Genomic DNA, 26,237 nt, shown 5'->3' on the forward strand with positions numbered 1-26,237 from the left:
TGGTAGCCAAAGCTGACTACTATGTATACCTCTATTTCCTTAAACAACTGAAAACAGAGCTACCAGTCAGATCCTGCAATCCCACTCCTGGGCATATATCTGGTGGTTTAGTCACTAAGTCATGTCTGACTCTTGCTACCCGACAGACTGTAGCCTTCCAGGCTCCTCTGTCCATGGGATTCTTCAGGCAAGAATACTGGAAAGGGTTGCCATTTTCTTCTCCAGGGTATCTTCCCAACCCAGGAATCAAACCCGGGTCTCCTGCCCTGCAGGCAGATTCTTTACCAACTGAGCTACAAGGGAAGCCCTGCATGTACCTGGAGAATACCATCATTCAAAAAGATACATACAACAGGACATTCATTGCAGCACTATTTATAATAGCCAGAACATGGAAGCAACCCAAATGTCCACTGATGGATGAATGGATAAAGATGTGGTACATATACACAATGAAGTATTACTCAGCCATAAAAAATGAAATAATGCCTCTTGCAGCAACACGGACCTACAGATTGTTATACTGAGTGAAGTAAGCCAGAGAAAGATAAACACCATATAATACCCCTTATATGTGGAATCTAAAAGTAAAAAAAAAAAAAGGTACAAATAAACTTATTTACAAAACAGAAATAGAGTCATATATGGAGAAAACAAACTTAACAGCTACTAAGGGGGAAGCGGGGGAGGGATAAACTGGAAGACTGGAATTGACATACACACACTACTATATATAAAATAGATAACTAGTAAGAAACTTCTGTATAGCACAGGGAACTCCACTCAGTATTCTGTGATGACCTATATGGGAAAAGAATGTCTTAAAAAAGTGGATGTATGTATATGCATAACTGATTCATTTTGCTGTACAGCAGAAACTAACACACTGTATATCAACTATACTTCAATAAAAAAAGAGACTGCTGAAATGACAAAGGATTTAAGAATATTACATAAACTTAGTTGATAAAGCAACAGCAGGGTTTGAGAAGATTGACTCCAATTTTTTTTTTTTTTTTTGATTGACTCCTATTTTGAAGTAAGTTCTACTATGAGTAAAATCCCAACAAACAGCATTGCCTGCTACAGAGAAATCATTCATGAAAGAGTCAATCCATGTAGCAAACTGCAGTCTTATTTTAAGAAACTGCCACAGCTACCCAAGCTTCAGCAACCACCACTCTGATCAGTTAGCAGCCATCAACACTGAGGCAAAGAGATTATAACTCTGAAGGCTCAGATAATGGCTAGCACTTTAGGCAATATTTTTAATTAAAGTATGTACTTTTTTTTAGATATAGTGCTCTTATTACACACTGAATAGACTAAGTAGAGTGTAAACATAACCTTTATATGCACTGGGAAACCAAAGAGTTTGTGTGACTCTACTGCAGTATTTCTCACAGTGCTGCAGATACTGGAACTGAACTTCCAGTCTCTCTAATGTATGACTGTATATATCTTTCTGTGTGTGTGTGTGTGTATATACACAAGTGCTAAGTCGCTTCAGGCGTATCTGACTCTTCACATCCCCATGGACTGTAGCTCACCAGGCTCCTCTGTCCATGGGGATTCTCCAGGCAAGAATATTGGAGTGGGCTGCCATGCCCTCCTCCAGGGGATCTTCCCTGTACAGAGAAACATACACACACATATATACACACACACATAGCATATAGCATCAGTCAGTATCAGTTCAGTAGCTCAGTCATGTCCGACTCTTTGCGACCCCATGGACTGTAGCATGCCAGGGTTCCCTGTCCATCATCAACTCCCAGAGCTTGCTCAAACTCATGTCCATCGAGTCAGTGGTGCCATCCAACCATCTCATCCTCTGTCATCCCCTTCTCCTCCTGCCTTCAGTCTTTCCCAGCACCAGGGTCTTTTCCAATGAGTCAGTTCTTTGCATCAGGTGGCCAAAGTACTGGAGTTTCAGCTTTAGCATCAGTCCTTCCAATGAATATTCAGGACTGATTTCCTTTAGGATGGACAGTCCAAGAGAGTCTCAAGAGTCTTCACCAACACCACAGTCCAAAAGCATCAATTCTTCGGCGCTCAGCTTTCTTTATACTCCAACTCTCACATGCATACATGACTACTGGAAAAACCATAGCTTTGACTAGACTGACCTTTGTCAGCAAAGTAATGACCAAAGATTTTTTGCATATAGCATAAAGACCCAGAAAAAGTGTAGTGGAACAAAAGATATATGTACTTTTAATTTTGATAAATAATGGTGCTTCACTTTTTTGAAATTCTGGAACTATTAAAAAATCTGATGGCTATGGACTTGGTCCCCCAAAATAATGAACAGATACACACAAATTTTACACAGTCTAAGTGGACCCAAGGAGCCCTCACATGGGAGTCAAATCTCTAGAAATACTGAAAGAAAAGATTTAGGAAGGGATCTCAGTGCTACAGTGTCAAAATTCTGACAACTTAGAGAGTTTACCTTGGTTAATTTCAGCTGCAGAAGGCCCCAAGCTCAAGCTCTTCTTTTGCTGAGCATTTTTGGCAAGAAGTGTATGCTTGTCATCATTCCCTGTATCCATCTCTGAAATGGTGACAGCCAGAATCCGGCAGAAATTAGCAAGCTGTTGCTGATCAAAATTGGATACTAAGGAACTCAGATTGGGGACTTCATCTAGTCGGATCATTTCCTACAAAAGACACAAACAAAACAATTCCCATGCTCAGTTCATTTGAGACTGAATGTGCCGCTCTACTGCATTCCCCTGAGAATGGAGCTTGGTATTTATACCACTTAGGTTCAAATCCCAGCTCCTGCAATTTGCAGCTGTGCAACCTTAAGTAAGTCATGGAATTTAAATCTTTGTTTTCTCATTTGTTAAACAGAACTAATCTACCTAGCAGTCTTGGTTTGAGAATTAAACCCTTTGAGAGCCACTATTTGTATTCTCTACCTTTGCTCATATGTCCCATTTTGGCTTAAAAAAAAAAGTCTACCATTCAAGTTTTATGAATAAGAAATTGCCACAGATGTTCTCTTTTTAAGACATAAAATATTTTAAACATAGGTGAATGCCCCTGTGTGTCCCTATCCAGTAGCCTTCACTTCTTTCCCCTCAGAGGTAACCATTACTTTGAACTCTATTATTTCTACACGTTCACACTTACAAATATTTCCACAAAAATACATGTTATTGTTCACAACCTACTATGTATAAAATAAAGATATAACGTATAGCACAGGGAATGCAGCTAGTATTTTATAACTTTAAATGGAGTATAACCTAGGGACTTTCCTGGTGGTCCAGTGGTTAAAAATCCTCCTTGCAATGTAGGGGATGAGGGTTTGATCCCTGGTCAGGGAGCTAAGATCCCACATGCCTAAGAGCCACCAAGTCTGCATGCCGCCAACTATCAACCCTGCACACCACACTAGAGTCCATGTGCCACAACAAAAGATCCCATGTGCCAAAACTAAGACCAGATGCAGCCAAATAAATTCTTAAAATAAATTTTAACAGAGCATAATTTTTTAAAATTTTGAATCACTAAGCTGTATACCTGAAACTAATTATACCTCAATAAACAAAAATATAGTTTTGTTCTGCATCCAGTGTGATTGACATATTATACCCTATTTTTCACAGTCAACACTGTAATTTAACTTTATTGATACAAATAAGTCTGCTTTATTCATTTCTCACTGTTTTACCCTATGATTTATTCAATCTTTCTCCTTTTACAATATGTGTGTGTTAAGGTGGACTACAACTTTTCACTATTAAACAAATTAGCAATGAACATTCCCAAAGGCGTCTCCTTGTGTACCTGCCTATGTAACCAATTATCGAGAGTAAATGACAGTAGACATTCTCCCCTTTTCCTGTAATAGAAGTATTCCCAAAGTTCCAGGTTCAGTTGGATGTCTGCTGTAAATTTTAACAGATAGTCAATATCACCTTAAGGAATTTTCTTTCTATTCCTAGCTTTTATCATGAGTGAGTACTGAGTTTAATGAAATGCTTTTTGTTATCTGGTTATATTCTCATTTCCTTTCTTAAGAGCCACAAATGTTGCACACACATCACATGAGTTTCTCTCCTTGAAGCATCCTGACATTCCTCAGATAACACCTGCTACCCCTCATCCCATAAATTTACTCAACTTTCACTGGATTGGGTATTTCTCTATCACTGCACATATCACACGAAGTTTTCTATTCCCAAATAATTTCCCAAATAAACTGACACTGTCTTGAGGGCGAGGTGTGTCTTACCTTCTCTCCAGAGCTTCAGTGCATAGAACCTGGTAGTGAGGGTCTCAATAAACATGTCATGAACAAATAGATGATTCCTAGAAGCCCTCCTGAATCCTACTCCCACTTCTGGTTGTCTGTGGAGGGGTATTTGAGAACAATTTCTTCCACCTTTGCTTCTCAGTAACAATAGTAACAATAAATGTTGGCTATTGTTATTATTGAAAACTTTCAGCTCATCAGTTCCTCTAGCCCTGGCTAACTTAGGGTGTAGGGTTACAACCCAGGCCCTCCCACTCTTCAGGTGCACTTGTTTGGGTTACATTTTAATTTTTATTTAATACTTGGTGTAATATATGCCACAAAGTAAAACAAAGTGAACAGCTATGTGCGCCTCTTCTATCACATTTCCCTGCCTCTCTACCAGAGGTAACCGCTATTCTGAATTTTATTATTGTTTTTTCATTGAAAAAAGTTTTGTATAATTTGAGTTTGCCTATTTTTGAGCTTTGTAAAAATGATATACTATAGACCATCTTCTTTGACTGACTTCTATCAATAATTTCTATGATTTGGCTATGTTGCTGCTTATAGCAACATTCATTGTATAATATCCCATTGTGGGAATAGAGGACATTTATCCATTTTCCTGTTGATGGATCAGAGACACCAGATTTCAGGCTCTTAATCAATAATGCTTTAAACGTTCTTATGTGTTTCTTGATGCACAGGTGCAGAAGTTTTTCTGGGGCAGTGGCTTCCAAACCATTCTGACAATATTCAAGAGTAAAAAATAAATTTTCCATCACAACCTAGCAAATATACATAGGTGAATGCATAAATATGTGTATACACATGAAACAAAAACTGAGTTACCCTTACACAATACATTTTGATCTTTTCTATTAGCTGGTAGATCCACTGAATTGATTTCACACCCTTGTGGCTTCAATTTAGTGTTTTTATTTCTAAGAATCACTGTTCTGGGGACTTCCCTAGTGGTCCAGTGGTTAAGAATCTGCCTGCCAATGTGAGGGATACAGGTTTGATCCCTGGTCCAGGAAGATTCCACATGCCATGGAGCAACTAAAAGCCTTTGTGCCACAACTACTGAGCCTGTGTTCTAGTGGCTGCGAGCATCACTACTGAGCCCACGTGCTGCAACTACTGAAGCCTGTGCACTGCAACTAGAGGGCAGCCCCTGCTCGCTGCAACGAGAGAAAGCCTGCACAGCAATGAAGACGTAGCATAGCCAAAAATAAATAAATAAAAGAATCACTGTCCTGGAATTGAGCTTCCCCACAAGCATGCCTGGGCACAGGTTACAGGTGACCTAGGCCACGATACTAGTGCCTCAGTCCTCAAGGAAATGCTTCCATAGGTGTGGGTCACAGGGAAGGCGCATATTCAACTAGAAAACAAAATAGGTTTACTCCACTGATACAAAAAGGTGTCCGCAGTAATACGTTTGCAGTGATGCACATTCTCATGGGAGTTAAGCATCTTCTATTTATGGATCATCTGTCTCTCTTCTGTAAAATGCTTGTTCCTATCACTGCCCATTTTTCTACTGGGCCAACTGTCTCTTCCCTGCTGATGCGTAAGAATTCACGATAAATTCTATTGTTGCTTTTGGTCTTTTTTGTTGTTTGTCTGGCCGTACCATGAGGCACGTGGGATCTTTGTTTCCTGACCAGGTATTGAACTCGTGCCCCCCGCAGTGGAAGCTCAGAGTCTCCAACCACTGGAGTGCCAGGGAATTCCTCATGATAAATTCTGAATACCAATCTTTTGTTAGTTGAATGAGTTGCAAATATCTTTCCCCAGTTTGTGGCTTGTGTTCCCACTCTCTTTAAGGTGTCTATTCTTTCCAACTAACATCTAGCAAAACTCATCACCATTTTTGGCAACACAGAAAAGTATGAGAGGGGAGAGAGCACACAAGGGACAAGGAGGCAAAGTTATGAAGGAGCAATCCCAGAGTCTCATGCTGAGATTGTCAGGGAATTTGGAGTTTCCGCCTTGGAAGCCCCTTCTCACAAACTGGAACATACAATTATTGGAAAAATAACAAAGCCTTTTCATCAAAGAGAACAAAGGGTCTGTCTGGGACCTGCACACATCTCCAGTGTGTTCCTACAGACAATGGGTCACTTGTGCATCTTTGGCCTGGGCAATGACAAGCAGAGCCTGGGGAAAGTGCAGCAGGATGACAGAAGTGAAAGCGGGGATCTCTACAATGCACACGGTGCTCTTTTCACTGCAACAGCAACTCTAAGAGCAATGCTAACTCCCACCTCCTCAGTAGTAAAAGAAATCTGCCAACTGTAACTGACACAGACTGGGGGAAGAAAACCAGGTTCTAACAAGCATTATGCCAAAAATCTAATACAGTGCTTCTCTAACATGTCTACAGACCTCTGGAGAGGTCTGTGAGTGCTTGATGACAAGTTTTTAATTTAGTGCTTTCGATTACAGTTTGCCTTTTTTTTTTTTTTAAGAAAAGCATATTCTGCATCATTTGAAAGTTCGTCTTAAGACCAAGTAGCAGGATTTCAGTGCTCATATTTGTTATTTCTTATGGTTGGTGTCAATTAAAAGTAACTGCTGAAGAGTAATGAGAAAAAACACAGGTGAATGTAACAAGTGAAAGTCAAACATCACCATAAGAAAGCTTCACAACAGTTCAAATATAGAGAAGTGGTAGCAAAACGGAGTCCCTGCACAGCATACAGCAGAAGAGCTATGCGAAAAAGATCCTGCATCATAATAATTGAGGGACAATTTGATTTCAGCACAGTAACAATAGCTGACACATTAAATTCACGTCAATTTGTCCTTTTGAGTTTTATAATTAGTTTGATTTCAATCTGTCTTAAGTTTTATAGTCACTTAAGACCTGTTATAAGGAGCATAACCTAGTAAATATATTTAAGCAACACAAAAAAATAACTTTTTTGTGTTACTTAAATATATTTAAGTATTTTAAAATCTTTAAGTATTTATATGTTTATATATAAATATTCTGTTAGCATATACTATAATATTATATATTTATAAATATATTTAAGTATTTATAAGGAATATGGCAAAAATTCTTCTTTAAAAGAGCTCTTGTATATCACTCATGTACAGCTGTCTGAGACATTCTGCTCCACCTGGTCACGCACCAGCCAGAGGACCCAGCTCACCTTTTTAACACCCAAAATATCTTCAATGAGGGTTGCTGTTTGTAAGAATGTCTTCTTACTCGTCATCAGTGTAAACAGGAAGATCACAAAGTCATTTTTTTCCGCCAAACGCTTTGTAACCCCTTCCGTCTATCAGGGGAGAAGAAAAGACAGAACAGGTTAAAATCACAAAATAAAACATAAAGGGCAAAATATCCCCTCCAGACATGGAAAAGCAATTCCATGCTATACCAGGAATTGTAGCTGAGACCTTAAATTCCTACAACTATATATAAAACACTGTATGAATGCATTTTTTTTCTGGGGAGGAGTTTTTAAATAATATCCATCATAGGTTCTTAACCTAGTATCTGCCTAGTATTTAAATCAAGCGCTACAAACCAGCACTTAGTAAGCCAAGTTTTATATGGCCAGCAGCACCTTTTAAATTTTGAATTTAAGAGACAGGACAATCTTACTCCAGGTTAGTCACAGGTTAGTCACTTGTGACTTGTGACTAAAGTGCCCACTCCAAAACAGGCAAACCTTTCTTGTTTTCTACCTGATCCTTGGAGGCACTGGTGTTTGCAACTTTGAAAGCCCTAGGTTTCCATCTAACCTGGATGTAAATCAGATCAGCACAGGTTGGACCACATCATCCTATCTTTATATTTTTGTTTCTTCTTCTTTCTTCGCTTTCATTTCATTTTCTTTCTTTCCCATTCCTTTTCTTTTTTTCTTCCTTCTTTCCCTGTCTTTCCTTCCCCTTCCTTGCCCTTTATTAAAACTGAACTGTGTTCTACTGGAGTATCATTAACATTCAGTTCAGTTCAGTTCAGTCACTCTGTCGTGTCCGACTCTTTGCGACCCCAGGCAGCACGCCAGGCCTCCCTGTCCATCACCAACTCCCGGAGTTCACTCAGACTCACGTCCATCGAGTCAGTGATGCCATCCAGCCATCTCATCCTCTGTCGTCCCCTTCTCCTCCTGCCCCCAATCCCTCCCAGCATCAGAGTCTTTTCCAATGAATCAACTCTTCACATGAAGTGGCCAAAGTACTGGAGTTTCAGCTTTAGCATCATTCCTTCCAAAGAAATCCCAGGGCTGATCTTCCTCAGAATGGACTGGGTGGATCTCCTTGTGGTCCAAGGGACTCTCAAGAGTCTTCTCCAACACCACAGTTCAAAAATTCTTTGGCACTCTTGTAGGACTGCCCCATAAGACTATTAACAGCATGGAAGCTGTGAATGATGGAGTCTTTACATCACACATGCATCATCTTTTCTTTAATAAGAACAATTTCTTACCGGCTTTAGTTATAATTGTGCACTACCTGAACAATTAGCTTATTTTTACCTTACGGGTCTGTCTGTGCCTACCTGTGCCACTAGCTGCATGTGGCTACTGAGGACTTGAAATGTGGCTAGTCTGAACTGAGATGTGCTGTAAGAGCAAAAAATACACTGGACTTTGACAGTTTAAAATAAAAAAAGAATGTATCATTAATAATTACTTATACTGATTACGTTATCTCACTAAAAATTACTCATGTTGATTACACGTTGGAATAGTATTCTTGACATACTCTGTATTAAATAAACTACAATGTTAAAATTAACTTCAACTATTTCTTCCTACTTCTTTTCTTACTTTCAAAAAAACTGGCTACGAGGACATTTAAAACAACCTAGTATGCTGGAGTGATAGGTTATTTCATCTGTTTTTGGAGTACTTTTATATTATACTCTAACATTCTTGAGAGACCAGTATAATACATTTTTATACTTTTTAAAATGTGGTACACAGAAGCAAACACAAAATATACATAGCCTAATCAGTGACTAAAAATGCAGATTAGGTGCAGGTTTATTACATAACTCTTTTTTAAAAAAAAAAGAGAAAAAACAGGTCCGAATCTTCAGTTTTAAAATTCTACATGTCTTTTACAATACATTTGTTATTTAAATGACCTCTAAATGGTTAATGTACAATGAATACTTTTTTTCTGAAACTGAACCATGAATTCTGACCTCATCAGTATGATTATTCTAAACAGAGTAAGAGAGTGTTGGGAAGGGCTGTGTGCTGCTGGGAGACCACCACCAGCACATGCCTTCTTGTAGAATCCAGGTGACCAATCTGTGCAAAATGCTTTTGAAGACTAATGATTATAGCTGATTTTAAAGTCAGTCAATGGAATTAGAGTTTCTTTTTGTTTTGAAACATCAAAGCGCATTTAAAAAAAAAAATTAAACAATTTGCTTTCACAGTCTACAGAGGCAAACTCGAAATTATAAATATCTGCAGGCAGTAACACTCCTTTTCAAATATTTTTGAAGAATTTATACATTTTATAAAGAATGTCTTAAAGGGTGTAAGTTTTCTGATACTGGTTTCACAAAAGGACAAATGCTGCTAACAATAACTAACAGTGAATATCTAAGTTCAAGCCAATGTATATGTAACAGGCAATTAAGGTGGCTAATCATAAGCCACAATGCACATTTTCCCTTTGAAAAAATGAACTAGTTTGATCCGCATTTCTAGAGTTATTGGGTAGAAAAACAAAAACAAAAACCACTTTAATTCAGCTGAGAGTTTTGGTGAATTTATTGTTCCTAAAATGTAACCAGGTAAATAGTAAATGATATGTACCACTGAACTATATTATTATTTTAACTTTTCTATAAAAAGACGGTCTGCTGTGTTGGAAGGGATGAATGAGCACTGTTGAACAAATGAGAAAAATGTCACAGAATGTCTCAGTTTCTTCCATAAATTATACTTTCTTCTTCCATGACACAGGTTTCACTCTATAAAACTTTGTCCCCAAAGGAAATTTAAATCTGTTTTGTGCCTTTTTGGCCTGACAGTACTCCTTCTCCATCATTTTTCCAAGGACCCATGGTCTTTAAGATGCCCCCGAAGCCTGGACTGGGATGTGGGTCCACCGGTGGGCACGGTGGCTGGGAAGCTGGAGAGTGGGGACTGGAGAGCAGTCCCCGGGCCAGGACCCCAGGACCACCACAGGAAGATGGCCCGAGGGAACAGGAGGGAGGAAATTTCTGGCAAGGAGTGCCCCCAGAGGAAAGCTGCACAGTCATGGAAGCAGGGCACCACTGCTGAGTCGCACACAAGGGTGCAACTCCTTTTAAATATTTTATTTCGACTGATCAGTAGACTAAGCTTGTTTTAGCCTTTTTTGGTGACAGTAGTCTTTGATGAATCCTTTTGATTACTGATAAACTTACTGACAGTTTAGGCCCCTAAACTATTTTTCATTTGTATGTCCCTAAGACATACCTCCCTTGCTCAGGACCTTAGTTTTTATTTCCCGTATGTTTATAGTTATATCCAAAGCTTATCCCTTTTTAATTCTTTTTATTCAAATGGTCTATCATGTATGTTGTCAAGATCTTTGTGGATGCCGATTTTTATCTTAGGATATCAATCCTGAACTAATAAACACATTATTCCTAAAGGTAAAATAAAAAGAACCTGAGTGTTTTATGTTATATTTCTATTGCAGAGCACTGTTATAATAGATGTTTAACTGTGTTAAGCACTGAAACATATTTCCCTATTTGTGTTGGTTGGTAAGATGCTTAAATTCAAATTTGTACCCCATCCATGGTACAGATGATTTTATGTTCAGCCCAATTCCTGGATATCTGCTTCTAAATTAATGATCTTGGTAGATTTTACATGCTCCTAACAAGGTGCCTGAAATCTTTCTTTGAATGAAGCAAGCAATGAAATGAAAATTAAATATTCCTTTGTGCTTTGACTGCATATAGGTTTCACTTCTGCAACAGCATCTGTTTCCTTCTGTTGTATATGATTCACTCTTTACAGTTTACCACATAAGCTCCCAAAAGACAGGTATTGTGTCTTACAAAAATTAACACTGTATATTGCTTTACAAAGTGCTTTCACATGTATCATCTCATTTAATCCTCACAATAACCCTATGGTGTTGTTAGTATGATTACTAACCACACTCTACTAAAAAATGAAACTGAAGCACAGGGAGAATGAATAAGCATGAAGACAAGAGCCAGAATCCCGAGTCAACTTGCAGCACTAAGTGCTATGCTCTCTCTACCAAACTGCTTCTATTTACCATTCTTTCTCACTCAATGATCAACCTAGATGAGTGTCCTGGTCAACAAAAGGTAGGCCTTCTGGTTCTTGTTCTGTTTTCTAACAATAAAAATGAAGGAGTAGGCACAGTAGAGTTTAAAGAAATCCTAAAAGGTCATAGACACTCTTCCCAGGCTTGCATCCATTTAACAAGTATTTGTTCAGTCTCTGCTTGGACTCTTCCAGGGCTAGAAGAGTTCAGTAGCTGTTGAATCAGCCATGGTTCTTAACAATTACTATGAAATTTTGCCACCCCACAATTTCTACCTGTTGGTTCTGGTTCTCAGGCACACATAAGTCCATAAGTCCAATTCTCCAATGTGTGAAGATAGCTGTCATGTCTACCACCCCCATTCAAATCTTCCTTCCTCAAGCACTGCAGATCTGGTAGGGAGATAAATGAGGTCCCAGTGGCAGGGGTACTTACACAGACACAGGTATTATACAAGATGCTCAAACAGTCCTTGGACATTTCATCACTTACTGAAAGTGAAAGGGGAACAACTGGTTATTTTTCTCATTGGAAAGACAGTACAACAGAATCAAATTTTTGAACATAAGAATTGTTCCTCATGATCCCAAAATGATTATTTTCCTTTCAGCATACCTCCTTCCAGTCCTTATTTACCCGAGTTTCAGGATGCCCATCAGAGCCTATTAACCAATTTGTATATAGCTTTTTGGTCTGATATACTAGTATGCTTCCTAGGGTCCACAGTCTTCATAATTTCAACCTGTTGTGGTGTTATCACTTAATAAGCCATGTTCCCTTTGCAGCTTGCTTAAAATCATATCCAGCTTTTCTTTTTTTTTTACTTTTGCTATTTAAATAGGCTAGAAATAAATAATGTAACATACAGCCTTAATTTTATGCTTGTGTTGAACTGGTTCCCTAAAACACATTTCCAAAAACAGAACTGTAAGAATCCACTAAAACTAAAGTGTCAGCACCAGGATTGTTGTTATAAATCTCCATTGAAAATCCTATTAGCAGCAAACAAGGAAGTCTTTTTTACTCCAGACTCAAAGTGTTCTGTTTTATTATTTGTGCTAAATAAAAGGCTTTTAATCCCTAACCTACTGACTCTAATAAAGAACTAGTTACTTCTCCGTGAGCAGGAACAGAAGAGTATGACAAAATGGAAAATAAATTTTCATGACCTCAAAAGCAGGAGATAATAAAGCTGAGTATGAACCATGGATAAAGTGTTTTGTTTGGCATCATTTTTTATTTTTGAAAACTGTTTACATTCATTCCCATGCTGCCACAAACTCTAAAATGTCAGGCTTCCCTTCACAATTCCAGTGGGCAGCCCTGCCAAGCTAGAGTGACCAGAGGACTAACTGACATAATCTTGAGACAATGGAGATGTCCTATATCCCTCACCACTGCTTTTCAACCTAAGGGGGCTTTTTGGTTTACTTCATGACTTCGGAGCAGGCTGGAACACCAAATCAGTGTATTTCAGTACTTCTAGACCTTCATTTTCAAAGGGAATTGGAACTCACTCATTCATCAAATATTTATTCAGCATCCACTCTAGAGCGGATACAGAATATACAGAGGTTAGCAGTGGAAAAAAAAAGACAAAGCCTCATAGAACTTATGAATTTAGAGGGGAAGAGAGAATAAATAAGTACACCAACAGGTAATTACAAGCTGCTACTTGCTACGAGGACCAAGGACAGGAAGAATCAATTTAGACAGGATACAAAGGTACGACATCAAAGATGAATACAAATCCTCTTAACTGCTCCTGCACGTATAAACAAGGCCTTCCTTATACACTATGTCATGTTGATTTTGTTTAGAAGAAAAATTTTTCATTAAAAAAAAGACAAACTGATGTTTGTAGTAAACATTCATCAAATGTTAACTGATCCCTGGCTTTTAATGTCTTTTAATTTTTTACAGTTTTTTATTTTTTTTACAGTTTTTTTTAAAAATTATAAAAGGACGACCTAAAAATAGTATTTGCAACATGTGTAAGTTATAAAGACTAATAATAGGACAATACCCATATACCCACCACCCAATTCAAGAAATTATGTGCTATCTTAACACTCTGACTTTTCACCACACACATTCTGGTAGTAACGGAACTTTTTACAAAGAGCGTGAATAACCTCATAACAACAAAAACAAGACAGTAATTAAAAAAAGTAAATGATCTTGCCAGTTTTTTCCTTACTCTCTCAATTAGTGATATGAGAAATAAGAATTTGCAAAGAAAACATAAAAGCTGAACCCAAAGACTGTTAGAAATTACAAAGATGCAATTCTTTTAGTCCAGTAGTTTTCACACTTTTTGATTTAAAGCACCAGATTTGTATTTTCTACCGAGTATAAAATAAAGAGAGCAGTTAGGCGGAGAATGTTCTACAGCTGAATGTAAGGCATGTCCTCAGTGTGAAGGGAAAGAAGAGAGACTCCTGGGAATCACCACAATAGCAGGTTAGAAAATGAGCGCAAGTAGCTGCTGAGTATACTTACTTTTCAGTTTCTGTCCCCGAATAGAAATCGTAGGCCTCATAAGAATTTCTACAAGGAGCTATTTAAAAAAAAAAAAAAAAAGGGATAAAATCTTCAAAATTCAAAGCACAACTTATAAAACAATCTTTGCTGTGATAACTCATGGCCCAAATACCTGTCATGGTACTGCAAGGCCCTTTTGTTCCCAACACAGGGAGAAGGCAATGAAGTTCAGGGAAATGAGCACTGTACCAAGAGTCAGGAAACCTGGGTTCTAGTCACAGCTCAGCCACCTATTCTCCATGAAAACTTGGGCAAGTCAGGGTCCCACCATGGTCTCAACTCTCATTTCAAAAGATAAGAATGTTAGATTAGTTAACCTCTGGGATCCAATGTGGCTTCAACTTTTTAAAAGCTGCAGAACACTACAACAATGATTACTCTTGCTTTAGAATATTTATGTTCTTTTATAAACACAAGTTTATAAAAAGAATCACAAAAGATACACCATAAACTGTTAATACTGATTTCCACAGGGGGCTGGAGAGGATATGCATTCATTTATCATTTTACATACTTTTAATACAACATATAACTGTTTAAGGGCTTCCCTTCTGGCTCAGACAGTAAAGAATCTGCCCGAAATGTGGGAGATCCAGGTTCGATCCCTGGGTCAGGAAGATCCCCTGAGAAGGGAATGGCAACCCACTCTAGTATTCTTGCCTAGAGAGTCCCGTGGACAGAGGAGACTGGTGGGCTAGTTCATGAGGCTGCAAAGAGTCAGACATGACTGAGTGACTAACACTTTCACTTCCTGTTTAAACTGTTTATAATAAATATGCATTTAAAAGCTCATTCTGAAAAAAAAAACACACATTTTGTTGAAAGAAAGAGTTAATAATGATAAAAGGGTCAATTCATTGGAAAAGATATAACAATAATAAACATATATGCATCTAACAACAGAGCCTCAAAATACATGATGCAAAAACTGACAGAACTGAAGGAAACAGACAAGTTAAACAGTAGCTGGACAAGACAATACTCCACTTTCAATAATGGATAGAAAATGAGGTATCACCAAACAGAAGACTTGAACACGATAAACCAATAAGCTATAACAGATAGCTATATAATTCTGCCCAGCAAGAGCAGAATACATGTTCTACTAAAGCACGCATGGAATACACACACAGAGAGAAGAATACTACTCAGCTATAAAAAAGAACAAAAATTTGCCATTTGCAGCAATATGAACAGACTTGGAGGACATTATGATAAATGAAATAAAACAGAGAAAGACAAACAGTATATGAATATCACTTGTATGTGGAATCTAAAAAATAAAACAAAATAGTGACTATAGCAAAAAAAGAAGCAAACTCACAGATACAGAGAACAAACTAGTAGTTACCAGTTGTGGGGAGGGGCAACATCAAAGTGGGGGAGTACAAACTACTGAGAGTAACACAGGCTACACAAATGTATTATACAACATGGGGAAGACAGCCAGTATTTATAGTAACTATAAATGGAGCATACCCTTTAAAATCTGTGAATCACTATGCTGTACATTTGTAATTTATATAACATTGTATAGCAACTGTACTTCAGTAAAAATGCGAAAAATTTCTCTTAAAAGAAAAAAAAAGGAATTATCTCAAACCAATAGCCTAATAATCTTTTACTTCAATTCACTGGAAAAAAAGAGGTGTAAGCCAACCCCAAAGCAAGCAAAAGAAAAGAAATAATAAGGATTAGAATGGAAACTAATTTAGCAGAGAATAGAAAATAACAGAGAATATCAATGATATCACCACTGACCTTATAGAAAACAAAAACTACCTTCCTCCTGATGAATATTTTTAACTATTATATGTAATGCCACACTAAGCATTTTTGTATACAAAGCTTTATCTCATTTTGACTTATGTCCTCAGAAGAGATTCACATAAACGCAAACAGAGCAAAATCAATAACGATCTTTAAGATTTTGAGATGTACTACACAAAAGCTTTTCAAAGAGATGCCCTGCTTTTCAGTCATCCCAGTAAAGTATGAGGAGCTCATCCTGCATAGATTATTATATTTAAAATAAACTGTCTTCAAATAGATGTTCTATGTCAATGAACAAATTAAAAGTCCCTGAATGCCAAGCATGGATTACACCTGGCCCACAGACATAATTCATGTGGTCCATATCTACTGAAAAGCTGTGATTCTACTTACGAATCTAGATTTCCTACATCCCTGAGGGCAAAGGTCAAAAGAAATGGAAGTCATTTCCCTATAAAAGCAGGCATGCACTCTCCAGTTCATCTCAGTCTCTGCAGTCATTTAACTTATGTAGATCATCTTACTCTGGGCCTGCTTCACTATACGCCTACTTGATCCTACAGGCATCTAACTTCACAGACTCTAGGATACACTTTCCAGTGTTACATTAGGGGTTTGTTCAAGTTGACAAGGAATGGTGTAGCCACCATTCCACTTCAGCTAAGCATTAGGCAGCATGTTGAAAACGGAATTACTTGGGAGCCTTTCTGGGGATTGGCAGAGGGAGAAATAAAGAACTTTGAAAGGTACTTTTAGAAGCAAGATGACAAGAGAATTCAGCAAGAAGAAATGCACCCAAATAATGGTTAGTGAAGAACAAAATAATCCAAGCAAAAGCCTCTATAAACACACTGAGATTCTTGGAGAAGCTAACCTAACTCAAAGCAGGGAAGAAAAACTCCACAAAATCAAGAACTAATGATCCAAAGATGTCCTAAGATGGGGCATGTACCTGCAGGAGAAAAGCTTCGTTCCCACTGCAAATAAGACACCAGGCTAAAGACTCCTATCTTCTTTTTCCTCCCAGGAACACACTGGTTTCTATTAAGCAAATTCTTTGACAAACGATTCAGAAGTAAAGGCCCTTCAAACTGGCCAGTAAGTAAACGCGACAGGACCGCTGGGATTGCTAAAGAGGGAATGCTGAGCAACGGTTGAAGGAATACAGTCTATGACTCATGCTATGGATGTAAATGTTCAACACTCAATTTTTGCTTTGGGGAAAATGGCATCTTTAAGGAAAGGAAGTGTTTTTTCAAATTGAAGTAATAACATGATAGCAAACACCCTCTTCCAACAACACAAGAGGAGACTCTACACATGGACATCACCAGATGGTCAACACTGAAGACAGACTGATTATATTCTTTGCAGCCAAAGATGGAGAAGTTCTATACAGTCAGCAAAAACAAGACCAGGAGCTTACTGTGCCTCAGACATGAACTCCTTATTGCCAAAATCAGACTGAAATTGAAGAAAGTAGGGAAAACCACTAGACCATTCAGGTATGACCTAAATCAAATTCCTTATGATTATACAGTGGAAGTGAGAACTAGATTTAAAGGACTAGATCTGATAGACAAGAGTGCCTGATAAACTATGGACAGAGGTTCATAACATTGTACAGGAGACAGGGATCAAGACCATCCCCAAGAAAAAGAAAGGCAAAAAAGCAAAATGGCTGTCTGAGGAGGCCTTACAAATAGCTGTGAAAAGAAGGGAAGCAAAAAGCAAAGAAGAAAAGCAAAGATACATCCATTTGAATGCAGAGTTCCAAAGAACAGCAAGGAGAGATAAGAAAGCCTTCTTCAGTGACCAGTGAAAAGAAATAAGAGGAAAACAATAGAATAGAAAAGACTAGAGATCTCTTCAAGAAAATTAGAGATACCAAGGGAACATTCTATGCAAAGGTGGGCTCAATAAAGGACAGAAATGTTATGGACCTAACAGAAGCAGACGATATTAAGAGGAGGTGGCAAGAATACACAGAAAAGAGCTTCACAACCCAGATAATCACAATGGTTTGATCTCTCATCTAGAACCAGACATCCTGGAATGTGAAGTCAAGTGGGCCTTAGGAAGCGTCACTACGCATGAACCTAGTGGAGGTGATGGAATTCCAGTTGAACTATTTCAAATCCTAAACGATGATGCTATGAAAGTGCTGCACTCAATATACCAGCAAATTTGGAGAAGTCAGCAGTGGCCACAGGACTGGAAAAGGTCAATTTTCATTCCAGTCCCAAAGAAAGGCAATGCCAAAGAATGCTCAAACTACCACACAATTGCACTCATCTCACATGCTAGTAAAGTAATGCTCAAAATTCTCCAAGCCCAGCTTCAATAATATGTGAACTGTAAACTTCCAGATGTCCAAGCTGGGTTTAGAAAAGGCAGAGGAACCAGAGATCAAATTGCCAACATCCACTGGATCATTGAAAAAGCAAGAGAGTTCCAAAAAAACACCTATTTCTGCTTTAATGACTATGCCAAAGACTTTGACTGTGTGGATCACAATAAACTGGAAAATTCTGAAAGAGATGGGAATACCAGACCACCTGGTCTGTCTCTTGAGAAATCTGTATCCAGGTCAGGAAGCAACAGTTAGAACTGGACACGGAACAACAGACTGGTTCCAAACAGGAAAAGGAGTACGTCAAGGCTGTATATTGTTACCCTGCTTATTTAACTTATATGCAGAGTACATCATGAGAAACGCTGAGCTCTAGATGAAGCACAAGCTGGAATCAACATTGCCAGGAGAAATATCAATAACCTCAGATACGCAGATGACACCACACTTATGGCAGAAAGTGAAGAACTAAAGAGCCTCTTGATGGAAGTGAAAGAGGAGAGTGAAAAAGCTGGCTTAAAGCTCAACATTCAGAAAACTAAGATCATGACATCTGGTCCCATCACTTCATAGCAAATAGATGGGGAAACAGTGGCAGATTTTATTTTGGGGGGCTCCAAATCACTGCAGATGGTGACTGCGGCCATGAAATTAAAAGATGCTTACCCCTTGGAAGCAAAGTTATGGCCAACCTAGACAGTATATTAAAAAGCAGAGACATTACTTTGCCAATAAAGGTCCGTCTAGTCAAGGCTATGGTTTTTCCAGTAGTCATGTATGGATGTGAGAGTTGGACTATAAAGAAAGCTAAGTGCCGAAGAATTGATGCTTTTGAACTGTGGTGTTGGAGAAGACTCTTGAGAGTCTCTGGGACTCCAAGGAGATCCAACCAGTCCATCCTAATGGAAATCAGTCCTGAATATTCATTGGAAGGACTGAAGTTGAAGCTGAAACTCCAATACTTTGGCCACCTGATATGAAGAGCTGACTCATTTGAAAAGACCCTGATGCTGGGAAAGATTGAAGGTGGGAGGAGAAGGGGATGACAGAGGATAAAATGGTTGGATGGCATCACTGACTCAATGGACATGAGTTTGAGTGAACTCCGGGAGTTGGTGATGGACAGGGAGGCCTGGCGTGCTGCAGTCCATGGGGTCGCCAAGAGTCGGAAACAACTGAGTGACTGAACTGAACGTGATAAAGCAAACAGTATAAATTGTAAACATACAGCTCCAGTTTTTACAAAGTGAATCTCTATCCAACACAATCAACACCCAGATCAAGATACAACACAACCACAACACCCTGAAAGCCTCCCTCATGCTCCCAGTAACAGGGGAAAGGACAGGTTATCTGAGAGAAAAGAAGCAGGATCCCAGTACCCTCACTCATTACATAAAAATAAATTTCAAGTGGTGCAAAAATTAATCATACATGATAAAAACTTTGAAGTATTAGATGGAAATAAAGACACAGTTTATAATGCAACAATGGGCAAAGAAAAACTCTGAACCCATGAAAGGAAAGACCGATCAGTTTGACAACCTAAAAAGTAAACAACTTAAAAAGTAAACCTAAAAAGTTTCACATTAAAATGTATCATAAACAAAGTCAAAATTCAATTTTCAAACTAGGGAAAAAAATAGAACACTTATGACAAAGGACCTTTAAAAACTGAGTACTTACAAGTTACTATAATCTGCATGTTGTCTCCTGAAAACCATGCTAAATCTTAATGCCCAATGTGACAGCATTAGGAGGTGGGGCCTTTGGGTGGTGATTAGGTTATGAGGGCAGAGCACCCACGAATGGTGTTACACATTATGAAAGAGGCTCCAGAGAGATTCCCCAGCCCTTCATCACGTGTGGACACAGGGAGAAGCTGGCATTTGTAATCCAGAAGAGGATCTTCCCGAGACACCAAATCTGCCAGTGCCATGAATCTGGACTTCCCAGCCTCTAGAACTTTGAGAAATAAATCTGTTGTTCATAAACTACTCAAATGTGGATTTTGCTGTAGCAGCCTGAACTAAGACAAAAATCAATAAGAGAAGGGCCTAATAAACAAATAGAAGAAAAAAAAAGGAACTACTTATAAACACACGAAAAGATATCCAATTCCACTCATTGAAAGATATAAATTTTTAAAACTATACAGAGACTATATAAAGGGCTCTCAGAATTCATAATAACGATATTTTCTGAGGAAGACAAACAAATGACCTAGAAGCACATAAAATAATGTTCAATAGCATTAGGCAACAGGAAAAGGCAAATCAAAACCACAAGGAAGTAACACTTCACACCCAGTAGGATGGCTATAATCAAAAGTGGAGAGAATAGCCAGTGTTGAAGAGGATGTGGAAAAATCAGAACCCTTGTGCATTGTTGGTGGGTATGTAAAATGGTGCAGCTGCTTTGGAAAACAGTCTGATAAATCCTCAAAGAATTAAATACAAGAGCTACTATATGACCCATCAATCCCACTTCTAGGTATATTCCCAACATTAATGGAAAGATATTTCCACACACAAACTTGTACACAAGTGTTAAGAGCAGCATTATTTGTAACAGTCAAAAGATAGAAATAGCCCAAGTGTCCACTAACTGACAAATGAACATACAAAATATGCTATATCCACCCAGTAGAGTATTATTCAACCATAAAATAGAATAAACTGCTGAAACATGCTATAATGGGGATGAACCTTAAAAACATTAAACTAAGTGAAACATACCAATAACAAAAGATCACATATTATGTGACTGTTCATATGAAATGTCCAAGACAAGGTTATCTATAAAGACAAAGTGGAGTAACAGTTGCCTATGATGGGGCTGGTGGTTGGAGGAGTGGGAGAGTGATAGCTTAAACATATGGAGTTTCTTCTCTGGGTGATAAAAATGTTCTAGAGTGACTATGGTGGTGGTCTCACATATCTACAAATACACTAAAAACTACTGAATTATACACATTAAATGGGTGAATTATATGATGTGAACTGTATCTCAATAAAACTTTAAAAAACTATGAAGAAATATCATTTTTCTCATATCTGCTTAGCAAATATTTAAAATACTTAAAACATATTGCTTAGTGAAGGAGGCTACTCTGTGTTGGTAACAGTCTATTTCATGGTTTGGGTGGCAAAGGTGAATGTATCTTCTCATAGTTACTGACATACCTCACTGTATGCAAGTTACACCTCAAGAACAAAGTCCATAAAAATACACATACACACACTGTGTTGGCGATGGAGTGGATAAAAAGACACTCTTCTTCTTTGTTACTGGGGATGTAAGTTGATAAAAGCCTTTTAGGTACATAAATTGGTAAGTTTATAAACAATAAAAGACATATGCTTTGATCCTAAAAGTATACAGTACTCACATGTACAAAAACTTTCACTGCAACCTTGTTTGTTATAGGAAAGGTGTTGAGAAAGCTAAATGTCCATCAACTAAGGCCTAAGTAAATAATGGTATAATCATACCAGGGAATACTATATAGCTGTTAATAATAATGAGGCAGATTTACACATATTAAAATGAATCTACCTCCAAGTTATAGAATCACATGAAAAAAAGCAAGCAAGGTACCTGTATATATGATATGCTACTTCTATGTGGGGAGAATATAAACCTAAGGGGGGGCAGTCAGGGTAACTATTTACATACACACATATATATATTACATCTCTGGAAGGACAAAGAAGAAACTAGTCATCACAGCTGAACTAGGAAACATTAACTTTGTGCCTTAAAAAAGTTGATATTATTATCAATTCACACAAAATCAACTCTTTCAATGTAAAAGCTATGGTACTTCAACACAGGTGAATACCATGGAGCTTCTAAAGAGAAAATTCTGAAATGCTTGCTATAAATTCTAAAACGCTTCCTAATTCCCATTTCAAAAGTTCCCAAGCCATTAAATAGCAGTAGTAATAATAAACAATGACTTACATCAACACCTCCAAACAAGTCAAAAATATAAGTATTTGGATAAGTGGTTTCTTGGGTAAGTTTCCTCTCTTCAGTAACAAACGCCATAGCCTCCATGGAGAGAAGAGGAGAAATTTCCTAGTGAAAAAGGAACCAAGAGACACTGAGTGCTACTATCCAACACAAACCAGACACCAAAAGAACAGTTTGCATTTTAGTCACAACTTGAATTCCCATGAAGCCAAAGACAGCCTCCACAATGAACAATAAAAAAAAAGCCAACTTACAGAAAAGCTGATGTGATAAAAGTTGTTGTAATCGTAGTAGAAGCTAACTTATTAAATGCTTATTATGTACCAGGCATGGTTCTTCATAAGTTACCTCTTTTAAAAAATCCTCACAACTCTATGACGTAACAGTAATGTATTGGCCCAATTTTACAGATAAGGAAACTAAGACACAAAGAAGTTGTCAATGTCAAACAGGGTATGTGACAGAGTCAGGACTTAAACCTAGGATGTCTGGCTCCTGAGTCTGTGCTTACAAAAGAAAGCATAACTACTGTGGGTCAAACAGGAGGAAGAGTAGGAGGAATACAGGGTCCTACTCATTGTGCTCTCTTCTCAGGAACCGCAAGGGAAGACGGAACCCACTGGACTAGAGCAGTAGTTCTCATACAGTGGTGAGCATCCAGTCACCTGAAGGACATGTTAAAACCCAGACTGCTGGGTCCCATCTGCAGTTTCTGATTTAACAGGTCTGGGCTGGGGCCTGAGAATGTGCATTTATCGTTAAGTACCCAAGTGATGTTGATGTTGGTCGAAGTACCACTCATCAAGAAAAAGCAGAACTCTCTCTTACAGATAACCTATTACATGACAAGCACCGGATTTCTATACTTAAGTCCATTTCATCCTTAAAATAATTCAATGAAGTGAGTATAGTTTGACTCATTTTACAGGTTAAAAAACAAAAAGCACAAAGTTGTACAAGGTCACATAATTAGTGGGAGAACTACTTCCTCTGGGTTTCATTTCTCTCATTTATAAAACTAGACTATAATTCTGCTGGCAACACAGTACAGTGGAAGCTGGTTTCAGGAGCAGGACAAATCTGGGCTCATCATGATAACCACGTGAACGTGGGTGGATTATGCTGAGTCTGTTTTCTCAACTGAGAAAGGAAATGCAGAAGACACCTGGATTTTCCTGCTCAGTATCTCCTTTTCTCTTCTTCAGGTAACAGCCCTACTTCTGTGGAAGAATACGAGGCCACACACAGATGTCAAGATAAGAAATAGACTGCCTAACTCTATTTGGCCCCTGAATTCACATCTGTGCTTTCTGAAGATGTGAGACAATAAAAAATCTTTTTCGCTAATCTGAGTGGGTTACTGTTACATGCAATCAAAGTATTTTGGACTAATCCACTAATACCACCCATCTCACAGAGTTATCATAAAAATTAAATATGCCTGGTACATAGTAAATTTCAAGTATTTGTTGAATGCATAAAGAAATGATGATTACATAGCAAGCACTCACAAATATGAATTTCCCTCTTTCATCTACCTCATATCTCAGAGATTTTGCAGGAATCAAGTGAAATAATGTATAATTCTTCACAAAATGTTTTCAAGCAAGCATAAGACACTGTAATTATTTCTATCCTAAATCAAACTGTGAGAAGATTAAGAACACAAACATCTTTTTATAAACTTTTACTTGGGAATGATTTTCAATTTACAAAAAAAGTTGTGTAGACAAAACATCTCTTCTGAAAGGTAAAGATTAAACTTATCTGGCCCTATTAATATTTAAAAATGATTTATGTGAAATAATAAACAGAACTTCACATATGAAAAACATATTTTATTATGATCAAATATAACTTGAATAGATTTTAGCTACATTAGAGCCAGTAATCTAAATTCAAAGTTGGACCTGCTTTCCCAATATGAAGTTTGACCTACTAAATCAGAAATTCTACTGGCAGGGCCCACCATTAACAAGGCTTCCAGGTGACTCTGTAACACACTCCAGATTGAGAACAACTGCCCTGGATGTCTCTGCACTCTTTCCAAGTCCCTTCACCTTCAGATGCCTGTCATACTTATCAACAACCACAAGGCCACTTCCTTGAAGTCTCACCCAAATGGGACCTTTTAAATCCCATTGAAAAAGAATGTATCCCAATCCCAGGGCAAGGCCTCCTTAATTAGGCAAGTACTAGGACAAAACACGGAGAAGGCGATGGCACCCCACTCCAGTACTGTTGCCTGGAAAATCCCATGGACGGAGGAGCCTGGAAGGCTGCAGTCCATGGGGTCACTGAGGGTCAGACACGACTGAGCGACTTCACTTTCATTTTTCACTTTCATGCATTGGAGAAGGAAATGGCAACCCACTCCAGTGTTCTTGCCTGGAGAATCCCAGGCTCCCCCGTGCTGCCCATAGGTGGGCTGCCATCTATGGGGTCGCACAGAGTCGGACATGACTGAAGTGACTTAGCAGTAGCAGCAGCAGGACAAAACAAGTGTGAATAAAACCCAGAAGTATATACACCGGGAACTTTATGGTGATTATCTCTGTGTGGTGGGATTATAGGTGATTTTTATTTTCTTCTTTGCACTTTTTCTGAACTTCCCAAATTTTCTACAGCTTACTCAATAAATACAGGCTATTTTAAAAAGCAGACTGAAAAAGAGGAATAACCCAGATGTCTGGTATCACCTGGAGGCCTGAATGCAGCCCCTCCAGTGCCCCTAACAGTTACCTTGAGGATGTTTTGGCATTCAACGAAGTCACTGTGGAGGTGGCTGGTCGCATACAGCTTAAGGAGCAGCTGCGGAATTCCACTCCATTTGGACTGTTTGTCCCTTTCCGTCAAAAAAGTTTCAGTGAACTGTAAGTCCAAAGGAAAAAAAAAAAGAGGAAACTATTACTGGTGAGGAAAGAAGTACTAGAACATACAGCAAAAGAGAGCAGCTGGCTCCCAAATCCACCCAGGACAAGTCAGTCAAAGGTCTTTCTAGAAACCTTCCAAAGTTTCCCCACAGCCTGTAAGGTCAAAGTCCAGCTCCTGGTTTATGATACACCCCCTTCCTACTCTATCACCTACTTTCCTCTCTTAACTTCTTCTTTGCCCAATGCACACTCTAGGCTCCAAATGTATGTGTTCTCTCTCTATGCTTTGCATATGTGCTTCCCCCGTACACAGCTCTGTATAGGTATGCCACCTGTATGGGGAGAAAATAAACCTAAGGTGGGAGCAAGAGGCGTAATTATTTACACACACACACATATACAGGTTTGAACTGCATGGGTCCACTTACATGAGAAATTTTCTTCAGTAGTAAATACTACAGTACTACACAATCCATGGCTGGCTGATTCCACAGGTGCAGGGAAACTGTGGGTATGGAGGGCTGACTCTTAAGTTATACAAGAATTGTGACTGAACGGTCAGCGCCCCTACGCCTCTGTGCTGTTCAAGGGTGGACTCTATGCCACAGAACATTTCTGGGCATCCTGGAAAGCTCCTCCTCCTCCCTGTCTCTTCTACCTGGAAAGCTCCTCCTCCTCCCTGTCTCTTCTACCTAGAAAGTTCCTTCTCCTTCAAAATGCAAGCCAAAAACCCAGAAACTTTCCTTGATAGGACTTCCTCTCTCTCCTTTCTGAGAGGGTCTGGGACCTTATCTAACATTTATCATACAGTATCATAGTTACTGGCTCATTTGTCCTAACCGCCGCTGCTACAGAGCAGGTGCCAGGCTGTGTTTACCGCGCACGCCTTCTTTCTCCCCAAGGACGCCAGGCACGGAGCAGGGGCTCAGTAAGTGTCTGAAGGCATGAGCAATAGCCTAGTCTAATGACAGGTTCATTAATCATGGCAGTGTCTATTTTGGGGATATGGCATTATGGGTGCCAGAAGTGAATTATTTTCATGTAGACTTATCCCTCAATTAGATCAAAAGCTCACTGCAGCTTACAAAGGACACGCAGGTCTTCAGTAACAGCTTGGCCTATCCTGATGCACATCAGTACTCTGATCTTGGACAAGTCCCATTACTCTTCCTGAGCTTGTTTT

At 38.6% G+C, this 26,237-nt stretch overlaps 1 protein-coding gene across 4 annotated transcripts in view; it reads right to left on the minus strand.

Moving 5' to 3' along the window:
- The window catches only part of TRPC4AP (transient receptor potential cation channel subfamily C member 4 associated protein), a 69,245-nt gene that overhangs the window by 29,752 nt on the left and 13,256 nt on the right, over window positions 1-26,237 (minus strand). For all 4 annotated transcript variants that reach the window (NM_001206830.1, XM_025000700.2, XM_025000699.2 and 1 more), the window contains 6 exon segments: window positions 2,456-2,663; window positions 7,420-7,548; window positions 11,969-12,024; window positions 14,036-14,093; window positions 22,170-22,286; window positions 24,924-25,052. In NM_001206830.1, the coding sequence (NP_001193759.1) occupies window positions 2,456-2,663; window positions 7,420-7,548; window positions 11,969-12,024; window positions 14,036-14,093; window positions 22,170-22,286; window positions 24,924-25,052 (697 nt within the window).

This window comes from Bos taurus, chromosome 13 (assembly GCF_002263795.3).
Source record: "Bos taurus isolate L1 Dominette 01449 registration number 42190680 breed Hereford chromosome 13, ARS-UCD2.0, whole genome shotgun sequence".
NCBI classification, from domain to species: Eukaryota; Metazoa; Chordata; class Mammalia; order Artiodactyla; family Bovidae; genus Bos; species Bos taurus.